General features: G+C 43.0%; 2 protein-coding genes across 3 annotated transcripts in view; both read left to right on the top strand.

Annotated features, from left to right (window-relative positions):
- Nucleotides 1-5,466, top strand: part of C14H17orf78 (chromosome 14 C17orf78 homolog) — a 10,751-nt gene extending 5,285 nt beyond the window's left edge. The window contains 4 exon segments of the mRNA XM_024127794.1: nucleotides 494-631; nucleotides 1,625-1,746; nucleotides 2,341-2,457; nucleotides 5,389-5,466. Coding sequence (XP_023983562.1) covers nucleotides 494-631; nucleotides 1,625-1,746; nucleotides 2,341-2,457; nucleotides 5,389-5,466 — 455 coding nt within the window.
- Nucleotides 5,467-22,798: 17,332 nt separating this feature from the next.
- LOC129391347 (transcriptional adapter 2-alpha-like) overlaps nucleotides 22,799-24,274 on the top strand; it is a 24,013-nt gene continuing 22,537 nt past the window's right edge. For both annotated transcript variants that reach the window (XM_055090400.1, XM_055090399.1), the window contains exon 1: nucleotides 22,799-22,867. The gene's annotated coding sequence lies outside the window, so the exon portion shown is untranslated. The remainder of the gene's footprint in view (nucleotides 22,868-24,274) is intronic.

The following is a 24,274-nucleotide window of genomic DNA, read 5'->3' as shown; positions in this document are numbered from 1 at the left end:
CATTGCGGAGCACAGGCTCTGGATGCGCAGGCTCAGCGGCCATGGCTCACGGGCCCAGCCGCTCCGCGGCATGTGGGATCCTCCCGGACCGGGGCATGAACCCGTGTCCCCTGCATCGGCAGGCAGACTCTCAACCACTGCGCCACCAGGGAAGCCCCAGGAGCCATCTTTTTTAAAGAAGGAAACTTTCAGTGGTGCTACACCCTCCATCCTTATTATCATTATGCCCTTACGAGTATGGCCATACTCCTTCACTCTGAACTTACATTAGTCAAAGGCACCATGGGAATTTAATCCATATCTCATTAGTATCTCTATCCTCATTTATTCTTTGGCATTATTAAGGCCCACACTTTAAACCTATGGACAGATCGATAGGACCACAGTTAGAAGTTTATATCAGCTGGGTAGAGCTAGGGTTTTGTCAGGTGAAATCAAAGGCAGGATGAAGTTTTCTGAGTTGTCCTTTCATTGTTTCTTTCTTGTTTTATAGCTTTTTTTTTACCAGGGATCTCCCAGTGTAAGGTCTATCCAGTGATGGGGGCTTCATCAGAGACTTTCCCCACCACTACCACCTTCGTAACTCCTGGGAAAAAAGGAGAGAAAACTACAAGGATTGATGATTTTTCTAGTCCTCTGAAACAAGGTACAGAATAAGTAGAGGTGAGACAAGAATGGAAAAAAAAAGAAACATTTTCAGTCCCAACATCTGCCTGGGTCTCCTACAATTTTCCTGGAGGTTGAGAAGTTACACACAGTTTGCATTAGAAAATCACTCCATTTCTTATGGAAAAAGAATCAGCTTCTCTATAAAGAAGGTCCCAGAAATGTCTGTAGCTTGACACTATTAATAATCCTTCACCTCCACACAAGTGAGCTCACCTTGTAGCCAGATTTGGGGACAGCGTAAAGGGTATTGGTTTGGTGGGTAATTCCAGCCATTGTGCGAATAGAGAAGCGACATTTAAACTCTAAGCACTCGCTACAGTGATGACAACAACCAAGAAGCATGTTTTCACCTGCATTGTTTTTGCAAAGAGCCCTCCCTAAATTGGCCAGGACGCAAATTCTGTAAGATTTCAGTTTGGGTTACATCCCAGTTCCAACAGGAGAAACATAAATATGAGATTAGTAATAACAAGATGCATATGAGCCATTTGTCCCCAAATTTGGCTTGTGACCCAAAAACAATGGCAATTTACCTCTGTACCTCATATGCCCCACTAAATTGAGAAGAGCATAGGAAAGGTGATTTGCTAATCCCATACAGTGTGTGTGTCGGGGCAAAAGGACAGAGACCCTGAGAGGGCTGCTGGTGACAGACTCCCTTGCGTAACTTTTCTTTCCGTGAAAGCAGTGCAAGAATCAATCCTACTTGATCATGGAAAAATTCCAAATCCTAGTAAAGGGGACTCTGGGAAGAGACTGCAAAGGAGGTTAGAGCAGAGCCCACGATGCCCACCCCACCCCTGACTCTGAACTGGAAATTCAGCCTCTGTCTCTGAAGCAGGCTGGGCCTCTATTCATCTTGTGAGCCAGGAGACCTTCAAGTCAAAAGGTCAATCTCCTCCTTCTCTCAAGTTCTTCTCTTTTCTCCCTTTTTTATTCCTCTCTCTCCTTTTAGACACAGATGAGGACCTAGAGAAGAGGCAGACCTGGAGCATCGTGGTCAAATTTCTGATTGCAGTCACCTTGCTCAGTGGAATTGCCATTACAGTGTTCGTCATTTTTGAAGCCCCAGGCCCTGTAAGTTTGCTGATGTACTGGGTCCTTGGGCTTGATCTATAAAGACCTCCTGTCCCAGAGGCAGGCTGGCATAATGAGAAAAGCACAGACTTTGGAGTCTGGACACACCTGCCACTCTACACTCACTAGCTGAGTGGCTTTGAGAAAGGTGTTTGCCTTCTCCAACCGCAGCTGCCTCATCTTTAAAATGGGACTAATGATATTTGCCTCTCATGGTGGTTATGAAGTTTAATGGAGATTCTGTGGGAAAGGCCCCTGGCACGTAGAGGTGCTTGCTAAATGCAAGTTCCTTTCCTCTGCTGTACTTGTACATTCTCTAGGGAGGATAGAGCCAATAGGAATGTATATTTTCTTTTTCCTTAGAAGAGATGATTTTCAGGAATTCCCTGGCGGTCCAGTGCTTAGGACTCCATGCTTTCACTGCCAGGCCCGGGTTCGATCCCTGGCTGGGAAACTGAGATCCCATAAGCCGTGTGGCACAGCCAAAAAAAACAAGAGAGATGATTTTCTTTAAATGGCCTGATATGAGGTTTGGAAGATAATCAGATGCACAGCAGCCACCTGAAGTTAATACCAGTCATTTTCTCCCTTCAGAGTCAATGCCTAGGAGCCAGAGAGCTATGCCAATGCCAGAGGTTGGGGAGAAGGCAAAGAAAGGAAGGCCAGCAACCTGGTGTAGCTGAATCCCAGACTGACAGCCCAAAAAGGAAAGTGTTCTCTGTATGGCTACTGTTATTTGCCTAGAGAAAATGGGGTTAATATATAAATCCTGGGAGACAGGAAGCTGCTTTAATTATGCAGCAAATGTGGGTAATTCTTTTATGTGTCAGGAAATGGGCAGGTATTTGTACTACTGTTTTCTTAACATCTGCAGGGTCATAATACAATAGGGTACTTATTGAAAATAGCTATTTCTGGGCATCAGATATAATAAATCAGAATGGCTAGAGTGGGACCAGGAATCTTATTTTTAAGATTTTTTTTCACTGGACCACCACAGAAGTCCCCCTTTTTTTTTAGATTTTTAACAAGCTCCCTAAGTAGAGGTGGATTTACTGTGAAATTAATGAAGCTTAAACTCAGGACCCACGGGACCTGCACAAAGGCTTTGTATCCAATTTTGTATTTTTAAAATTTGTATTCTTTTTCTTTAAAAAGGGTCCCTGAAATTTTAAGAGCTTCAGAGCCCACAACCTACATCTCCATCCCTTCCCCTGGGTAACTCTGACATACAACACAGTTCCCTTCCCCTGGGTAACTCTGACATACAACACAGTTCAGGAACCACCACACTTGAACACAGCCTGAATACTTGGCAAAGCACCTTCTTTCTTCCCTGCCCTAGGGTTTCCTGGCAGGATTATAAATCCATATTGCACTTTAGTGTGTAAGTCAGACACCACACCACCGCCTCAGCATGGCTGCTTTAAATAGTTTTCCCACCAGGAATGGACGCAGCCTTTGAATACAAGAAAGTGATGGGTGCCTTCTCTACATCTAAAAACCCACTGAAGCAAAGAGATGAGGTCTCCAATACTTTTTTTTTTTTTTTTTTGCTTTTTTTTGCGGTACGCGGGCCTCTCACTGTTGTGGCCTCTCCCGTTGCGTAGCACAGGCTCCGGACGCGCAGGCTCAGCGGCCATGGCTCATGGGCCCAGCCGCTCCGCGGCACGTGGGATCTTCCCGGACCGGGGCACGAACCTGCGTCCCCTGCATCGGCAGGCGGACTCCCAACCACTGCGCCACCAGGGAAGCCCTCCAATACTTTTTTAAATTAAAGAAGGTGGCCACTTTTGTAGAATTACAGCACTGAGAATGGGTCTCAAAGATTATATAGTCCAGGATGGGACACACTCTTTAGTTCCATGTCAACTTCACATATCAATAACCAAGCAGAGGACTTCCCTGGTGGCGCAGTGGTTAAGAATCCGCCTGCCAATGCAGGGGACATGGGTTCAATCCCCGGTCTTGGAAGATCCCACATGCCGCGGAGCAACTAAGCCTGTGCGCCACAACTACTGAGCTTGTGCTCTAGAGCCCGTGAGCCACAACTACTGAGCCCATGTGCTGCAACTCCTGAAGCCTACGCACCTAGAGCCATGCTCCACAACAGGAGAAGCCACCACAATGAGAAACCCGCGCACCGCAACTAAGAGTAGCCCCCATTCACCGCAACTAGAGAAAGCCCGTGTGCAGCAACGAAGACCCAATGCAGCCAAAAAAAAATAATAATAATGATAATAATAATCAAGCAGAGTGCAACTAGAAGACGAATACATTCCAGAGGTCTAATGCACAGCATAGAGATTACAGTCACCATATTGTATACTTCAAAACTGCTAAGAGACTAGATCTTATACATTCTTACCACAAAAAAGCAATGATAATTATGTGACGTGATGGGATGTTAGCTAAAGCTACCGTGGTAATCACACTGCAATTTATAAATGCATCAAATCAACACGCTGGACACCTTAAACTTACACAATGTTATATGAAAATTAAATCTCAATTTAAAAAAATCAAGCATGGCACTCTTTCCATCCAGGCATGGCATCAATCTTTTTTATCACAGTGCTTTAGGTATCCAATGCCAATTTATTTGTCATCTCTGGTCTAAGTTCATATTTTCTATAATCCTGTTTCTGCTAATGTTAGATGATGAGCCCATGTAAATTAGTATAATTCTATAATTTAGTGTATTTTTAGTTCTTTAATGCAATCAACATTATCATTTCTACTGAACATTGAAAGAAATAGGCTTGAAGGGGACTAAAAAGTCTAGTCCAGAATTAGAAGAAGCCATGTAACAGCAACTCTGATGGAATTTCTCCCATTAACAAAATAAGCTACTAAATGATAAAGGAATTAATTTTAAAAAAGAAATTTTATACACACTGCCTCATTTGAGCCTCATAAAAATCCTGGGAAGTAGCTAGGGCAGGTATCTACATCTTACTGATACTTAAACTAAGGCTTAGAAAGGTTATTGACTTTCCCATGGTCACACACCTAGTGGAAACAGAACTAAAATTCAGGTCTTTTAATTCCTATACTGGATTTTTTGGGTTATTCATATCTTCCACAAAATTTTACTGAAAGCCTTCTATGTGCCAAGTTCCCTGCCTTCAAGAGGCTTGGAGTCTATGTTCATAACAGTTAAGCATTTGGAAAGTACATACAAAATCAGATGGGGCACGGTATAATGAGAGTGGAATGGGATTAGTAAAAAATATTTGGTCCACATTGACCCAGATCTTTGCCCCTACTCAAACAGAGTAAGATTGTTTGGGCCTGATTCCAGGAATGAAGTAGAATCCCTGTGCATCTGGGATCCAAAGTAGCTGCACATCTAGGGCCCTTTCCATTCAAGGCAAATCGGTCAAACAAGGGATGGCTGGGCTGTTTACTAGGACGTTATTGGTTCCAACAAACTGCAGGTTCTCATACATAAGTGCACTTTGCTGATACTTTCTCAGTGTAAAGCACAATAACTTTTCCTAGAATTGATGGGTAACAAAGGCGAAATGATGTGAACTTGGAGTTACACGGGGTTTTGTACTAAGCTATCTCTTTGTTGGTACATTAAGAAATACCCATTTGCATCCTTCTTTATCTTTCATATTTCCTTTAAATCTCTAGGTTGGACAAGATGCTCCCAAATCATCAAGCCCCAAGAAAGCTGCAGAGATCACTGTGGTCCACGAGACATACTTCTGACAAGTTCTGCTCTGCCTCACACACTGAATGAAAGATACTACATTGTCTTCTCCCTACTATTAATCAGTATGGGCAGATTCTTGCCAATCTTACCCTCGTATCTTCAGCAGGGACATTACGATCAGACAGTAATGCCAGGCCAGTGAGGGGGAAGCCTAGGCTCCAGAGTTACTCTCATGCCTTTGCTACTGACTTAGCCACAAGCCTCTGAAATTCACTTGGTAATCCCACAAAAAAATGGATATTTTTTTCACCCCATCAAATGAAAACAAAAAGTCTTCCCTCTAAGCACTATGAATGGACCCATTACTCTCTTTGACAAAAGGTTTAAACACAGCCTCCAAGGAACTGAGCAAAGAAGCCCTTGGTGTGGCACATTCACCAAGTCCTCGATTGTCCTCTCTGCTGACCTCACGCGCACTGGCTCTCAGCCAGCTGAGGGTGGGGCTCCTGTTTTCCCAGGCTGGCATTCATAGGGCTTTATGACTTAGCCTCTGCCACTACATGCAGCTCTCTACACACCGGGGAAGGGAACGTGACCCTAAGCTTTCCAAAAGTCCTCCTCGTGACTCATCCCCAAAGCGCTTAGGGACTGCATACAAATAGGATCCAGACTGGGAATTCCCTGGTGGTCTAGTAGTTAGGACTCGGCACTTTTCACTGCTGTGGCCTGGGTTCAATCCCTGGTCGGGGAGCTGAGATCCTGCAAGCTGTGCAGAGCAGCCAAAAGACAAAAACAAACAAACAAAAACAAATAGGATCCAGACAAGGTCTGCTGATAATCCAGAATTCCTAAAGTTGGTCTGACATTATAGCTTACCATCACAGTGAGCTGCAGACATTCTGAACAAGGATTCCAGAGCAACATGATTATGTGCTCTTTCTCACAGAGGCATGGCTATAAGTCAAGTCTGACTTACTTAAATAAGAGTTTGGTGAGAAAGTGAAACAGCTGGCTTTTATTTTAATATTCAATGCAATATTTTATTGTATTTCTTAGCTGTGGTTTCTTCCTCTCCCTTACCTCAGCCAAGAGGTAAGTTTAAGAAAGGCTCAGTTTATAGAATTTATTATGAAATTAGATTTTCACTTAAACATTATAATTTTGCATAAAACTCAAAACTACGGATTACAATGCACATGACTTCTGACAATGAAACGAGACATCTACAATCTATTTTGTGTATCAAAGAATATTATACTTGTTTTACCAATATAAATTGTCTTATTTGAGAAATTTTCTAAACATGTTAAGTAAAAAACTGCCAACTAATATATCAATACTTTCAATGTTAAGCTAATTGAGTATTACCTAACAGTGAATTTTTGCAACAATTAATCTTTTTTTAAATTAATTAATTAATTATTTATATTTTATTTTTGGCTGCATTGGGTCTTCATTGCGGTGCACAGGCTTCTCACCGTGGTGGCTTCTCTTGTTGCAGAGCATGGGCTCTAGGCACACGGGCTCAGGAGTTGTGGCTCGTGGGCTCTAGAGCGTAGGCTCAGTAGCTGTGGCGCATGGGCTTAGTTGCTCCACAGCATGTGGGATCTTCCCAGACCAGGGCTTGAACCCATGTTTCCTGCATTGGCAGGCGCATTCTTAACCACTGCGCCACCAGGGAAGTCCCCAACTAATCTTACAAATTCAAAATTACTACTCAAACCTGTGTTCTAAAAACTGCATTTTGGAAATGTTTTTATTATAATGGTGGCATGAAACAGCTGACCTTAAAACAGAGTTTCAGTGAAAAAGGGACTGGCATGAGGGATACAAAGGGTGTTGTCCTGATTCTTTTCATGCGTCTGAAACCATTCCATTTCATTTTGGTGAAATGTGCCTATTCCTAAGTAATTGTTTTCTTAATTCTCTGGTAACAACAACAACATATACAAATCATATCCTCCTTTCTTTCACTTTAAGTACTGTCCAAAAAGGTACAACATCTAGCCTTAAGCCCTGATTTGATATTCAAGCTAACCCTAGAAGAGATGGAACCAAGCATGGATGATGATAGTTTTCAAGGAAGCCCTAGAGATCCTCTAGGTGCCCTAAAGTTCCACAGAGCATGCTTTGAAAATATGCTAGGTGGAGAGGAAAGACCACTGAGGCTGGCATTTGAATAAATGAGTATCACCCTCCACTGATTCACAGCATCACCTCCAGTTTATCCTGCCATCTGTGGCTCAGTCTAACCATGAAATAGGGGGAAAAACCCCTGCTCCTTCCCAAGACCACTAGGGAGGATGATTAAAAACATTCCATACTTAAAGCTCTTAGTCTAGGACTGATACCTACATTCATCCCCACCTTCCCAGGCTTTATCCACCAGAGAATGTCCTTTCCTTTAATCCAGAAACAGGAGTTAAAACCTGTGGCAGAGTCTACACTCATTAGCTCTACTGCAAGAATATAATTTGGGTAACATGTACAGTGACTTTTCTTTATAGAGATTCACCGATGGAATGGAAATTGTTTATTTTGCTTTGGGGACTTGTTTCCCCAGCCAAAGCAAGGTCTCTTTGAGGATTTTCTGACTCCCTAATCAGTTAACAATTTTGAATATTGTATTCTCTTACCAGTGGAGATCTTTGAAAACTAAAAGACAAGAGAGAGAGCAGAAGGGAAGGGAGAATGCCCAGGTGGACCTTGGGAAGTGACCTTTATTCTTTTTTTCCCTACAGACATCCTCTTTGTTTATTTATTCATTCATCTTTATTGGAGTATAACTGCTTTACAATGTTGTTAGTTTCTGCTGTACTACAGAGTGAATCAGCTACATGTATACATATATCCCCATATCCCCTCCCTCTTGCGTCTCCCTCCCGCCCTCCCTATCCCACCCCTCCAGGTCATCACAAAGCATTGAGCTGATTTTCCTGTGCTATGCAGCAGCTAGTCATCCATTTTACATTTGGTAGTGTATATATGACAATGCTACTCTCTCACTTTGTCCCAGCTTGCCCCGCCCCGTGTCCTCAAGTCTGTTCTCTGCAGATCACTTCACAGCAGGGCACAATACTCCCTGTCACCACTATAGACTGAGCTATAGACTCAACTCGATAAAACGCCATTTCTATGGCGAAGCCAATTATTCCTCTGGGAAGTGACTAGTCAGCAAGGTTTTTAACTGCAAATTCTTTCTCATTAAGTTACCACACATTGTTTTTCTGATTATTAAAGTACATCCTCATTATCAAAATGTTTAGAAAATACTGGAAAGTAAAAAGAATAAAAGAAAAAATTTATAGCTAATCCTTCTTCCCAGAGATAACCACTATCAACACTTTGATATATCTCTTTACAGATTATAAGTATATACACATATACATAAAAAAGATACATATGTTACACAAACACCACGATACTCTTCATACCATTTTAAATCTGTCTCCCTCTTTTGGCTAATATATTACTACCATATTTCCAGTTAGCACAAGTATGAAGTTGTGTTTTTTTCAAGTCTTAGGCTGGAGAGGACTGAAAGTCATTCTACCTTTTTTAAGAGTCTGAGTCACCCCAATACTTTTTGATAGGCCCAAAGATTAAGGGAGGTAGTTGCTTAGGGCAGAGAAAGCACATTCACAGACACCTGCAATTTAAACTTCTGATGGTATTGCAAAATGACATTCAGTAAATAGTTGTATTTGTGCATGTGTTAAAAGCAGGACTTTATTCAAAGGAAGCACTTAAAATACACAATTTTATATTTGTTTTGCCATTTCTTCATTTTTTAAGATCAACCTGTGATTTGAACAATCAAAGTGACCGGGCTTTCCTGGTGGCGCCGTGGTTAGGAATCCACCTGCCAATGCAGGGGACACGGGTTCGAGCCCTGGTCTGGGAAGATCCCACATGCCGTGGAGCAACTAAGCCCGCGAGCCACAACTACGGAGCCCGCGTGCCTAGGGCCCGTGAGCCACAACTATGGAGCCCGTGTGCCTAGAGCCCGTGCTCTGCAACAAGAGAAGCACCGCAGTGACAAGCCCGCGCACCGCAGCAGAGTAGCTCCCGCTCACCGCAACTAGAGAAAGCCTGCGCACAGCAACAAAGACCCAACACAGCCAAAAATAAATAAATAAAATTTTTTTAAAAATCAGGTTTTCCCTGGTGGCGCAGTGGTTGAGAGTCCGCCTGCCGATGCAGGGGACGCGGGTTCGTGCCCCGGTCCGGGAGGATCCCACATGCCGCGAAGCGGCTGGGCCCGTGAGCCATGGCCGCTGAGCCTGTGCGTCTGGAGCCTGTGCTCCGCAACGGGAGAGGCCACAGCAGTGAGAGGCCCGCGTACCGCAAAAAAAAAAGAAAAAAATCAAAGTGACCTAGGCCTCTCTGGGTCTCTGACAGGCCTGAGCAGGCTGCCAGCGTCCCTCTTTCTCTGCACACCCAGGCTAGTGCAAGGGGTTACTAACCAGAGGGACCTAAGGTGGTTCTAGCCCTACACGTTTTTCTCCCCACCCCTCCCTCCCTCTTATTTTGGACTCTTTAAGCACAGTCCAGTAGATTCTGACCTAGAGCACTTTTCCTACATTATGTTCCAAACTAGCCATTTTCCAAGGAAGAGTTGCTATGTGTACTTAGGACTAGCAGTCAGGAGCCCTTCTTTGTTTTGCCCTGTTCAGGTTGATGGTCTTATGGGCCTTCCTTCCCTTACACTCTGATCCTCCCCTCCTGCCTCCACTCTTCCCCTGCATTCTCAGAAAGGATTCCTTTCCCAGAGTTCACACCTGGCCCTCATGCTGCCTCAAGTTGCTCTTTTTATGTATACTTCCTAGTTCTGCTTGAAGCCTGTCCCGACTGTGTTAACTTTTATTTCTCTACATTACTTTGTATTCAACAAAGCACTATGCTCATAGTAGACATTCAAAGAAATTACTGATGATGTCACACCACTAAATGGATAGCTGAGGGTAGCATAACTGACTTTCTAGAAGAAAATGAGGTAATCTTTACTTTTACATCAAAGTTGCTATTGGTTACCAAGTGCATGCAAACCAACGAGGGCCCAACCTGCAATTGTTGGTAACACTTGAATTCATCTCTCTAGACTTACGTTCTTTTCTCTCATGTTTGTCTCTTCATCTTTCTCTTCCTGCTCCTTATTCCAATGCTTTTCTTTTTCCAACACTTTTCTTTTTCCGTTCCTTCTTTTTCTTTCCCTTTTTCACTGACCCGACTTGCCAGTGATCCAATACAAAAAATTTCTCTTAATCTGCACTCCTTGAATCCATGTCTATAGGACATAAATTTCAATCACCAGAAGGCTTTTCACAGGCTGACCCTCCTTTACTTGGTGCACCTCAGTCTGTAGTACAAAAACTTTCACCAGACTCTTATGAATTTGCTCCACCCAGTGGCTAAAGTTGCTAAAGTCATCCTCTGAAAAAAGCAGTGCATATAAATAATTAAACATAAACAAATGTTAAGCCTGTAATACTGCCCCAAAGGAAAAAAATAATTCATAGCAGCCAAATTTTGTCCTATTTTCAAGTCTATTTTCTAATACTTGAAATAGGGTGGCAAAGAACATGTTTAGGGGTATACTGTCATGGTCTTCACAGAATAAGATGATGCCCACATGACTCGCCAAGGATTTATTCAGGTCACTTCTGCTCCCTAATGTACTGGAAAAGAAGAATAAACAGCACAGGTTATAGGGTAAAGTCTTTATTGCTCTCTTGAGGAATCAGACATCCAACATGAGAGACACTATTTTGAAGACTTATAAACTATACATATGATAATATCAGCAGTTTAATTTATTTCTTCTACTATGAACTTTTTTGGACATGTCTATGTCTAGGACATATGCCAAGGAGTAGAATTCATGGGTTGGAGGATACATACACCATCAACTTTGCTAGACTGCATACCGTCCTCCGAATTGGTTGTAGCAAATACATTCCCACCAGCAGGAAAGAGAGTCCCTATAGTTCCACCTCCTCCCTAACTTGGAAATCTCAGACTTTAAAATTTTTGCCAGTCTGATGGCTATGAAGTAGTGTGTCATTGTTGTTCCTATGTGCATTTTCCTGCTTAACGGTGAGGTTGAGCATCTTTCTATATATTTATTTGCCTTCAGGTTTTCTCTTGCTTGCTTATAACCTCTCCCTTTTTTTCTATTGTGTTGTTAGCCTTTTTTATTGAGTTGTGGAAGTCCTGTATTCCTGGTGATATTCCTGAACACTAATCCTCTGTCTCTGAAACATTTACTATCAAAAGTATATTTCTAATATAAAACGTATTCCTCAAAGCTGATTTACACATAAATAAACACCTGCAGGCTCTGAAGCTCTGGGAGTGCCTTTTGGCTCCAAGATTCTGTTTCCATTTTGACTTCTATGGCTAAAAAGCTATTGGACTTATGTTTCAAAGTCCCAGGAAACTGAACATATTCCTTAGAAGGACTTCAAGGACTCCCACCTTGAAGGACTCTGCTTTGTCAATACTTACATGACAAAATAAGGTAGCTGGGTTGTCAGCCTGTTCCAACCCGATTCAATTCTTTATGGCAGGAAGAGAAATGAGCAGCTCTCAAAAAACTGCTAGTATTTGTTATTGTCTTACTCTGAAATTAAGCCAGCTAAGTAATGCACAGGTTCAATTTCAGAGTGATTTATTCAGATATTGCTTTCTTAAGCATTTATAATGACTCCATGGTGTTGAAAAGAAGTACAACCTGTAGCAATATCTAAACTCCTGGGCCTGTTTTCCAGCTCTCCAGAGTAAGCCATAAAGTATCTCTGCCTAACATATTTATTTGTCTAAGCACAAGGCAGATGAACTTTGGCAGAACAGACAGCCCATGTGCCAGAGCAGCATCACATTAGAGATTTCTGTCTGGCCTCCTCTCCTTTCTGCTGTGGTAACCCTGTTTACCCTTTTAGCTCCCTCCTTTCCATCTAAACGAAATCATCTGATTCCCGTATCTATACTTTCCATGAAATCCTTTCACTCCAACATACTCAGTTCTTCCTGGTGGATTAATTTTAAGCCTTTTATCTCTAACTGTAGATAATAATAAGAGCTAACACATAATGCACATCTACTATGTACAATAAGAATAAAAGTTTTGGGCTTCCCTGGTGGCGCAGTGGTTGAGAGTCCGCCTGTTGATGCAGGGTACACGGGTTCGTGCCCCGATCCGGGAGGATCCCGCATGCCGCGGAGCGGCTGGGCCCGTGAGCCATGGCCGCTGAGCCTGCGCGTCTGGAGCCTGTGCTCCGCAACGGGAGAGGCCACGGCAGTGAGAGGCCCGCGTACCACAAAAAAAAAAAAAAAAAAGAATAAAAGTTTTGTCTCCTGCTAAAGTAACTCTGGGAAACAGGTAGGCCAGGGAGCATCTCACAGGTCTGAACTACCACAGCCCCTGAGTCTGTCTCCCCGTGGCGACTCTCCTACCTAGCTTCAATCTGCACACAGTTCTCCACCCTGCAGCCAGGATGAGCTTTCCACAATGCAAATTAGATCTTGTTACTCTTCTGCTAAAAAACATCAGTGACTTCCTACTGCTATCAAGACAAAACCCAAAATGCTTAATGATTGCCAATGTTATTCAACTAAACCACAATAAAAAAATTTTTTTAAGACTGTCAAGGGCCTCGCTAGTCTAGCCTGCCCCCCTCTCCAGTTTCACCTCTCCTCACTCTTCCCCTTACTCTAGCTTCAGCCACAGTGGACCTAGCTTCCTTCTTCCTTCTCTCAGGGTCTACACTGTCCCCTCTGCCTGGAACACTGTTTCCACTCCCTCATCTCACCCTCCCCTTCCTTCACTATTTGCCTATTTAACACCTACTCATCTTTCAGATATTCGCTCAAAAGAACCTCCTTAATAGATCCCCCCCAGCGCCCCCCCCGCCCCGCTTAGGAATTCCCTGGCGGTCCAGTGGTTAGGACTCGGCGTTTTCACTGCGGTGGCCAGGCTTCAATCCCTGATCAGGGAACTAAGATTCTGCAAGCCGTGGGGCGCAGCCAAAAAAAGAAAAAAGAAAAGAGTCCCCCTTGACCTCCCAAACTCCACCAGATTCCCCCATTGTACCCTTTTATAGTACACATTTCCTTCATGGTATTCATCTGTTTGTAATGTATTTTTGTGGCATTTGATTGACGCCTCACTTACAGAGGCGTGCTACGTTGAGGACAAGGACCACATCCGTCTTGCTTACATTTACATTATGTCCCTAAGCCTAGGGCTGTGTCTGACACTTAGAGGGACTTAGTAAATAACTGCCCTTAATGAAAGAAGAGACAGATGGGAGTTGAATTGGTTCTCTTCCCTGAATCTCTTTATTTCAAGGATCCCAGATACCAGAAATTTAGGACCCATCTTCTCTGTGTCCTTCCTTCTTTTTACCATGAGGCACCAGCCTGGCCTTCATCTCACTTAACCCTCTGAAGTAGCTGTAGTTATCTGCATTTTATAGAAGAGAAAATTGAGGATCAGAGACTTGCCCAAGGTCACAGGGCTAGGAAGTGGACACAGCTAGGATTCCAATATAGGTCACTGGCCTTACTCTCTATGCTCTTAACCACGACACATGAGCCCTGTCAATTTATATCCTTCATTGATATTTCTCTTGGGTGGCTGATCTCTTTCTTATCTATTTCTTTGTATTAGGATTATTCTTTGTGATATGAGTTGCAAACATTTTTTTCCATTTTATATTTATGTTTTGACATTGCTTAACATGTTATTTCACTCTGCAGAAATTTTGAGTGTTGTATGGTCAAATTATTAACCTCTCCTTTTATGCCTTCTGTATTCTGAGTCATAGTTAGAAAGATTTTCCTTCCCCATGCCAAGATTATAAAGGAATTTTCTCATATTTTCTTTTAGTACTTTTATAGTTTTCAATTTTTATATTTTTATTTAAATATTTAATCCATTTGGAGTTTGTCCTGGTGTGAGATATAGACTGACATTTAGTTTTTCCCCAGATGGTTATCCAATTGTCCACACCATTTATTGAGTAGCCCATCTTCATCATACATGAATTCCTATATGTATTTTGGTTTACTTCTGAACTTTCACTCCTCTTCCACTAGTATATAAGTCTATCCAAATGCTAGAGTAATTGGCACTTTTTTTTTCCAATGAGCACTTTTTAACCTTTATCTTTGACTTCTCTGTAGTACTTGGACTGTTGACTAATCCATTTTCCTTGATGTACTCTCAGTGCTGTATTGTTAGATTACTGAGTAGGTGAATAAACATGTACTTAGGGCACTAGCAATCAGGGGCACCAAAATAATGATAATAAAGAAGATATAATCAAAGAGGTCACCATAGAAAAATCAGAACTTTGTTGGACTTCCCTTACACATATTTTACAGCTTATAATATTTTTATTTTTAATTTTTTTCAAGATTTATTTATTTATTTATTTTGGCCATGCCACTCGGCTTGCAGGATCTTAGTTCCCCGACCAGGGATTGAACCCGGGGCCACAGCAGTGAAAGCACCAAGTCCTAACCACTGGACTGCCAGGGAACTCTCAATATTTTTATTTTAAATTACATGCGAAGCACTATATTTTCAGTTATTTAGGGCCTATAGGGTCTCAATGCTCTGTTGACTACTTCCCACCCCCATCTTTACTACCACTTCTGTCTCTTCAATCTACTTCTCCCTTTCTGGACTATGGGGTTTTCCTCTGTATCTTACCTGTTGTTGACATCCAAGTTTCTGCTCTTCACCTTTCTTTTCTCTTCTTCCATTCAATGATCTCAGGCAATCTCATCCTCTCCCACGGTTTCAAAATTCCCAGATTTGTGCTGACTTCCTAATCTGTGTCTCTGTCCCAGAGCTCTCCTTTAGCTTTGGAATCTGCCTAGGGAATGTCACCTGTACAACCTGCAGACACCTCAAACTCCACGTACCCAGAACAAAACCTGCTCTTTTCTACTTTGTGTCTGCTCTTAGCCCTATGGTCCCTGTCTTGGTGACACCATCATCTACCCAGTCAACCAAGTTGGACATTGAGAACCATCTTTAATTCTACCACCTTAGTTACTCCATTCCCCCATTACTTTTTTTTTGGCCACACCGCGTGGCTTGTGGGATTTTAGTTCCCCAACCAGGGATCAAACCCAGGCCCTCGGCAGTGAGAGTGTGGAGCCTTAACCACTGGACCGCCAGGGATTTCCCCCCAATTACTTCTTAAACACCTTAAATCCATTTATTCTTCCTCATTCCCCATTCCAACCATGTTAGCTCAAGCCTTCATCATCTCTTACTTGGACTTCTGAAACTCCTGGCCTTTCCTTTTGCCACTTATTAGTCCACATCACTGCCAGAGATAGGTCTAAAACCAGATTAGTGACATCACCACTCCCCAGCTCAAAATGCCTCACTGGCTCTCCATGGCCTCTGGAGTAACGTCCAAAGCCCGCTATGGTCTAACCTCTGTGTACCTTGTAGCTTCATGAACAGTGGCCCTCCTTTCTTGCCCTCTGTACTCCAGTCACACAGACCAAACTGGCCATGCTAGCTCATGCTTCTGACCTTTGAATAATTTTATCTCTCTGTTTGGAATTTTCTTCCCCCTCTTTTCCAAGACTTAACTCATCACTTCCCAGAGAACTACTACTTTATTCTCCTTAGAATTGGCCAGTCTCTTCTTGGAGCCCACAGTGTACCTAGCACACCTCTGTTACAGCACATATTACCTTGTATTGTAATTATCTGCATGCCCATCTGTCTCCCCAGCTAGTCACTGAGCTTCTTTTTGAGGGCAGAGACTATCTGATTAGTCGTTGAATCCCTACTACCTCAGCCTACAGTAGGACTCAATAAATATTTATGGAATGAAGGAATAAACACATAAGAATGCTCTAGAAGTTTCAAATAAAAAGGTTTGCTCTGTAGGTTGACTTGTGGAAGGCTAGCAGGCTGTCTGTCAGAAGAGCTCTCAGGCTGTTTTACAAGCTTAGAAACCCAAATTTTCCACGCATGGAGAATGGTCCCATTATTTAGGAGCAGATTTTTTCATACGTAAAATTATCAACTTATTTATAATGAGAAATACAATAGTCACATGTACAGAAATACTGTCTTCTGTACAACTATCTGAACCTAAAGGTAGGCCTATATAGGAAGCTGCATTACTCCTGCATCATTGTTTAACCTGTGCACTCTCAATGAAGGAGGAAAAAAAAAATCTTACTCTTGAGGAGCAAAAACAATATTACTTTTTATGTATAAAGTACAGATATACATACAGTACATAAACAGATATACAGCTAGCATATCTGTGGTCTTAAAACTTCATCCGGGAAAGCAAATTAAGAAAAAAAAAAATGTCTAAAAAGGCTCTTTAGGGCTGGCAATAATGATAAAAAAAAAAAGTTGAGAAACACTAGTTTAACCTCTATATGATTCTTTCTTAAGGAATTAGAATAAGTGGAGTTAGTTCTAAAATTCAAATATCCAGTGGCATTAGGTTGATATAGTATCTCTATAATAGCCAATACTGGAGCGATTGTGCTTGAAGTTAATTGGCCGAGCCTCTCTTCCTTGAACGGGCCCAAGAAAGTCAGCTTCAACAGGCTCCAACTCTTCCATTACTAACTAACCCCTCCCTCTTGCAGGCTGACTCATTGTCCCTTTGGATGTGTATGCATACTCTGTATTTCTCAGGAGCCATTCTATTTCCTGAAAAAACTTGACATATCTCTGCTGGGATCCATTACCTTCTGAGGTTGTATAAAGTTTAGAGGTTGGGGATAGAAGTTTGAATCTCTACTATGCCGCCTGCTTATACTCTCTGAGCGTCAATTTCTGCATCAGTAAAATGGGAGTAACAACACCTCCCTTAAGGGATTTTTAAGGACTAAAATGAGAAAGTATATACAAAGAGCCTTGCACAGTAGCTGTTTTTAGTGCCAAGTTGGGAGACAACACTGCTGTGTCATTTTGAAGAGTGTGTTCATGTGTGTGTGAGCGCATGATTAAATAGTAAAGGGCTTCAGAGAAAACTGCTGTCCTTGGCATGATTATAGATTCCAGAAAATTAGTAAAGTGAGTAAACATTAAAAAATGTGTTTGGCTGTGTAAAAATAACCAGTTACAGCCATATGTAAACAGCTAAACATTTAAGGCCTGATTATCATGCAGCACAATAACAATTACATATATCATTAAATATGCATCAGATTAACCTTGTAAGTTTTATTTAATTACAATAGCACTCTATAGAACAGTCTTACAGTTAATTGCTCATAATGCATAAGTCTGTCCACTATTTACATCAATTAAATGAGACAGAGCTCCTGAGCGTGTCCTGCATTTGACGTAAGCCTGGATTATTCACCCTTGATTGCAACTATGCATTTGCCCTATGACCTGTGAGATAATGTACACTCTCTTTAGTTTTGTATAGTGAGGAAGGTGCTAAAGAAGCAGGTAGCAAAAGAAAATTCTGTTTAATTTGGTGTTTTGGAAGCCTACAGGTTTCCAGTAGATAGTTCTTGATTAAAATAATGAAAATATTCCAATGCTGAGCACTGGCCAACCTAGCCTAGAACACTTCTAAGAAAGCCCCAAGGTCATACTCTGAAGCACTTCTAGAATTAAAATTAAAACTACAATTATAATTTATTTGACTCCCACCATGAACTAGGTACTACACATACATCATCATATCCTTATAAAACTCTTATAAATTAGGTATTATTATTTTCATTTTACGTATGAGGAGAAGAGAGACACAGAAAGATAATAGTTTGCTAAATTCTTGAAGGTAGTTAGGATTTAAATTCAGGCAAGGCTTCAAAGTACATGCTTTTTCAATTATATTAAACTGGGCCAAGTTTCTTACAATTCATATTTCAAACACTTACTAGGCACTTGTTGGTTTCAAAAGAGTATAGACTGTCATCAAATGATGCAAAATACTTTAGGAGCCTGTTTTGAAGGTCAAAAGGTGGAGGCCTCGTTCATCAGGCTGAAAGGCATACAGCCAGGCTGCCTAGCAGGCATTTAAAATTTTCCTGATAAACCAGAGTCACTCAGCAACAATACATTTCTGGTTCACCTAACTTTTAGATTCTACCCCAAGCCTGCTGTTTCAACAGACAGACATCCTGCGCTTTGTGCAGATCAAAAAGAAGTCAGTGAGGGAATTCTCTGGCAGTCCAGTGGTTAGGACACGGCACTCTCACTGCCGGGGCCCGGGTTCAATCCCTGGTCGGGGAACTAAGATCCCACAAGCCGCGCAGAGCGGCCAAAAAGAAAAAAGTCAGTAAGGTGAGGAAGAGGCAGAGGAGATGGGTAGCAAAGGGCTGGAGTCATGAAAATTTGGCATAATGGCCATGGCATTATGAAAATCCTGAAACTTGCTAACTTTTCACTTTGAATAGCCAGAGGGAGTTTATTAGTTACATTTGGACAGACCTGATTTTAATTCTGGCTGTACTACCTAGTAACTGAATGACTTAGGGCAAGTGGTTTCACCTTTCGGAGCCTCGTTTTTCCTTATCTGTAAAATGGGATGCAGTAAGGTCCTTTAGCAGAATTTTTCCCCCTCTTGTTCATCTTTGAGATGTTTAGGGCCCTCTTACTTATGCAGAAGCACTCCAGTCAAGCCACTGTGTGGAGAAATAGCTATATGTAGACCTTACATTTCTTTAAGTAGCTTAGCAAGAGTACTTCAACCCTTCCTCTGCAGACTGGTCATGGTTGAGGTTGATCAAGTTAAAAGAGCAATCTAGGAAACTCCTGGAAAGAAAAGGATTGATTTCCTTTGACTATCTCCTTTGACTAGGGTGGCCACAAAAGGAGAAAGATATGGGGTGGGGAGCGAATGGGGACAAGAGGATGGCAATTCTTCTGAATGCAAGAGACAGCAACAGAGGCTGAGGAGGCTGGAACCAGTCCTGAGCTGGGCCATGGTGGACCCAGGGCTTCTGTGAAAGTGCCTTAGTGTGTGAACTCAAAGGGCTGAGCCCTAAGAGCTGCAATCCTTGAGGCTCAGGCCTTTTGGGGCATGAAGTCCTCTCTACTGAGTGCATCACAGGAAACTCCTTGCCTTTAAGAGACCCTGCAATTGGCAAAGCAAAGGGCTCTGCTCCCAGACATAAATCTCTGGCTAATTTACATTGACTGGGGTTATCTTAGAGTTTAAAGGGGAGGAAGTTGAAACCTAGAAGGCATGGCTAGACTTTTAGACTTCTTGTTTTTATCTATTTGTATACCAAGGGGCTTCCCTGGTAGCACAGTGGTTAAAAATCCACCTGCCAATGCAGGGGACATGGGCTCGATTCCCTGGTCCGGGAAGATCCCACAGGTCGCGGAGCAACTAAGCCCATGCGCCACAACTACTGAGCCTGCGCTCTAAAGCCCGCGAGCCACAACTACTGAGCCCACGTGCCACAACTACTGAAGCCCGCATGCCTAGAGCCCGTGCTCTGCAACAAGATAAGCCACTGCAATGAGAAGCCCGCGCGCCACAAGGAAGAGTAGCCCCCGCTCACCGCAACTAGAGAAAGACCACGCTCAGCAACGAAGACCCAACGCAGCCAAAATTAAATTAATTTTAAATATAAATTAATTAAAATTTTTTTTAATTTAAGAATATTTGTATACCAAACTACAAAGAGCCACTTCAGATACAGGAAAAATAAATATTAGACGAAGTAAAGTTTATAAAGTCTTTCATACTCAGGACATAGCAAGTAACTAGAAATGGCAGATAGTCATTTCCACTGGCAGGAAGCCTCAGAAACTGCACTTCTGGTTCTAACCACAGCAGCTACGCAGCTGAGGGAGCCTGTGGGGATATGTGGAGACAATCAATGGCAGCCACATTACAGAGCCTGGACATCTTCTCTTTTCCTTGCCTGAGTGACTTCATCCATACCTTTGCCTTTACCTGCTCATTTTGCAAATATTTGTCCAGGATGCACTTCTGGGCACTGAGGTTGCAAAGAAGACACACATCCAAAGAAACAATTCTAATATGGTTATAGCATTTTAGCCCTGGCCTCTCCTCTGAGCTCTAAATTCATTTATGTCATTTCCACTCAGATTGCAAAACAGGTATCTGAGACAGACCTTTCATTTCTCCTCCAAATTTGTCTGATGCCACCACATTGCTGAAGGCAAAAACCCAGAAAAACACTGCCTTAATCACTGTTACCCTTACCCTCACGGTGCATTTTCATTTCTCCACATCTTTCTTAAGCACAATGAATGACTAAATTGGGGCTTAGAATTCTAATGAAGGCCTAACATCAATTGAAGAGGAAGGGTAATTTCCAGGTGCTTGAATGCTGTTTTTAATGAATAGATCCCAGTATTAGGTGGGACTGTTTTTCCACAACAGTACAACATTGATGACTCATATTCAGTTTGTTGACAATCGTGATGTCCAGATCTGGATATATGCCCTAGCCAGACTCAAAAACTTTCAGTTTAGATGAGAAAGACATGAAGATAAGTCCTAAAGGTTTTACCCCATTTTCTGTTTGTGGAGGTGAAGGTGTTGTAAAGGTGTAGCTGAAACATCAATATTCATAAACTACCTGTTGAACAACTGTTGGACGATTAATGATTTAAAGGGCAATTTTTATGTTTCTACTATCTATTCTCCACACAACTGCCAGAGTGATCCTTTTAAAACAAATCTGATTATTCCTTTGTTCTCAACCCTTCCATGGTATTCTATCACATTCTAATAAAATCTAAAGCCCCACATGGCTTACCAGATATACAATCTGGCTTCTGCCTGTTACCCAACTTATTGCTTTAATTTGCTGTGCTCCACCCTCCCTGCTCTCCTTGCTTCTTCTCCAACATGCCAAGCAGTCAGGGCTATTTTAATTGCCATTTCTTTTCTCCTGGAACAGTTTCTCTCTAGAAATCCACACAGCTGCCCCCCTCATTTAATGATTAGATTTCTGCTTACAATTAAGAGGACTTCCTTGTCTACCCCATCTAATAAAGCATCCCCTTTCTCCTATTTTTTTTTAAAACTTGCCACATTACTGGGCATTAGGTATTATTTAGTAATATATTATGTGTATTGCTTAATGTCAATCTCCCCCCTTATTATGAGACAGAGACTTTGTTTTATTCACAGCTGAATTCCCAGCACCTAGAACACTCTTCTCATCAAATATTTGATAAATGAATAGATTTTCAGAATACATCAAATGTAAAACTACTCTAAATTTATTGACATGAAGCATAGAAAAATATCTAAAGAATGTATAGCAAAATGTTAACTATCATGGTGGGAGCTGGTTTTCACATTACTTTTGCTCATGCAAATATTCTAATTTTTTTTTGTTTTTTTTAGTATGAACTTGTATGACTCAGATACTAAAAAATGAGTAAAGAGGCCACACAGGCATAAAATGTAAATGAATTATATAAGAGGTTGGGCAAATTTATGAAAGAAAGACATCTAAATAGATGTATAAGCATGATGGTTAAGCTTAACTACTGTTTGAACCCCCTTCCCCAACACGGTCTAGCAGTGTGATCCCAAGTTGTTCACAAGACAGAGTCTAAAGGTTTTCACCTGGAAAATGGGGACGAAAATAATTAGTGTCTATCCCATAAGGTTGTTTTTCAAGATGAAACGGGACCATGTATGTAACCTCCTTTTTGTACAATGCCTGGCATGCAGAAAATACTCGACAAATGGCAGCTATTATAACAGTTAGTAGTAACAAGAGATGCTGGGACATACCTAGCCCTCAAGATTGACATCAGAGTGGACCACCACATCCTCTCATCATTGCGCCTCAATCTGGGCCCCTGAAGCCCAAAGAGGGGATGGTTCTTTCCAAAGAAGATAATTTCGACGTTCCAGAAGCATCTGAATCAAACGTACCCTGTGAACCCTTAAACCATTCAGGCAGTCTGGTTAATCCATGAGCAGCACTGCAAGACCCGGCTTCGAGAGGCGACCAACGCTCGCCGTCCTTAGGCCCAGTCCCTTAGCCTCGATTTTGTTCGAGGATGCAACAGAGGTGAGGGGTGGGAATGTTAGAAAACACAAAAGCGGGGCAGTACTGGCCCGCTCCAGCTCACCGCACTCTGGAGCGGTTCAAACAGCACCACGTACCGGCAAGCCTGCGGCAACCAGCAACACGCCCCCAGGGAAAAATGATTACTGGTCCGACTCAAAACTCAGACAAGCTGCTCAAAGGCCCAGCCTCCAAGGCCTCTGCCAGAGGCCAGACGATAGCGCGCGGCTAGGGCCGGGTCGGGGACGGAGGGAGGGGCGGCCGTGGGTGCGCGGCACGCGCCGAAGCCGCGACGGCCGGGGCGGGGACTGGGCGGAGGCGGCGAGCGCGCGGCCCGCTCGCGCCTGCGCCGCGCGGGAGCGAGCACGCAAGCCCAGGGCGCGCGCGCCGCTGGCGTTTTCTCGGCGCGGAGGAGGGGAACGAAGTGAGGTGAGGCGCGAGGCGCTGCGGGGTGGGCGGCAGCGGGGCGCGATCCCCTGTCTCGGGACAAGGGGGAGGCGGAGATCGTGAGGTGCGGCGGGGTTGGGGGCGGACTGCGGGCCACGGTGGCGTCGGCGGCGAGGAGAGCGAGCAGGCGCGAGGCACGGGCCACGCCGCGCAGTGGGGGAGGGCGGCGTGGGGCGGGCCTGAGCCCTGGGGCCCCGCCCCGCCGCAGCCTGACGCGCCCCGCCCCCTGGGCGGTCCCGCTGGGTCCAAGCCTGGGTATGCCTGTCTCTGCTGCAAGGGAACATGAAATCCCGCTCTTAGCAGACCCTGGTTGATGTTACCTCTTGTTTTCAAGTAGGCCTTCCAAGTAGATATTTCGGGTCTGTTTTTGAGGTGAGGTGGTCTGAGGCTCCAGTAGAATGACTTGCCCGAGATCACACGGTTAATAAGGAACGAAGTGAGGCTTCGAATCTTGTCCGCAAAACTCCCAAGCCTGCTCCTGTCCTCTTCACCACATCGAATGCTCTTCACGTTCCTTCCCTCCTCCTCCCAGTAACTTCTTGGAATTTGGCAGATGTTAATGTGGAACTAGCATCCATCCTTTCATGGATGTTAGCGTCAGAAATGTCTCTTGTGTGAAGAAAGGAAAAAAGATTCCGCTTATTGCAATATTGCGCTTATAATGAGGAGTGTTTGAGACTGTATACATCCTTTACTTGACCATCTCTACTAACCTCTGTTGAAGTGACGCTGCTGTTCACTAACTGTAAGACATTGTGCAAGTGACAGTCTTTCAGAGGTTCCTTTCCCTTCTTGAAAAAGCAGCATGCCTCAGAAGGTTGTAAGGATTCAGAGACAATCCACATACAGTGATACCACAGTACCTGGCATATGAGAAATATTCAGTAAATGTTGGCCATTATTTCATTATTGAGTGCATAGTACCCCTTACTAAGCGCACTTTTCTTCAAACTCATTTTCCTGGGACCAGAGCAGAGGGATAACCACTCCAGTTCATCCTGGAAAAGACAAGTTCATTGACAGTTTTATGTGAGTGTCCCATACAGTTAACGATGAATTATTCCCCAAGCTAAAACTATCAGGTAAAAGAAGTCACTGCAGGAGAACTAAAGATGAACTAACCTTTTTGCAGAATTAACATTTATTTGTCCATTACATTTGTGTTTATTGAGTTCTTTCTTCTGGGCACTGTGCTTGGTACTTTAAGACATACAAATTTGTATTTGATGTAGTCCCTACTTTCATTTAGTCTAGAAATTGGGAAAATATGCATTCAGAAGTGATACTCACAAAGTGGAATGTGAGAAATGCCAAAAAAAGAGATAGATAAAAAGATATGGGGCTTCCCTGGTGGCGCAGTGGTTGAGAGTCCGCCTGCCGATGCAGGGG

The sequence above is a fragment of the Physeter macrocephalus genome, chromosome 14 (genome assembly GCF_002837175.3).
Source record: "Physeter macrocephalus isolate SW-GA chromosome 14, ASM283717v5, whole genome shotgun sequence".
NCBI classification, from domain to species: domain Eukaryota; kingdom Metazoa; phylum Chordata; class Mammalia; order Artiodactyla; family Physeteridae; genus Physeter; species Physeter macrocephalus.
Note: the sequence above shows the minus strand (reverse complement) of the source record. Positions and strands in the feature narration are given on the sequence as shown.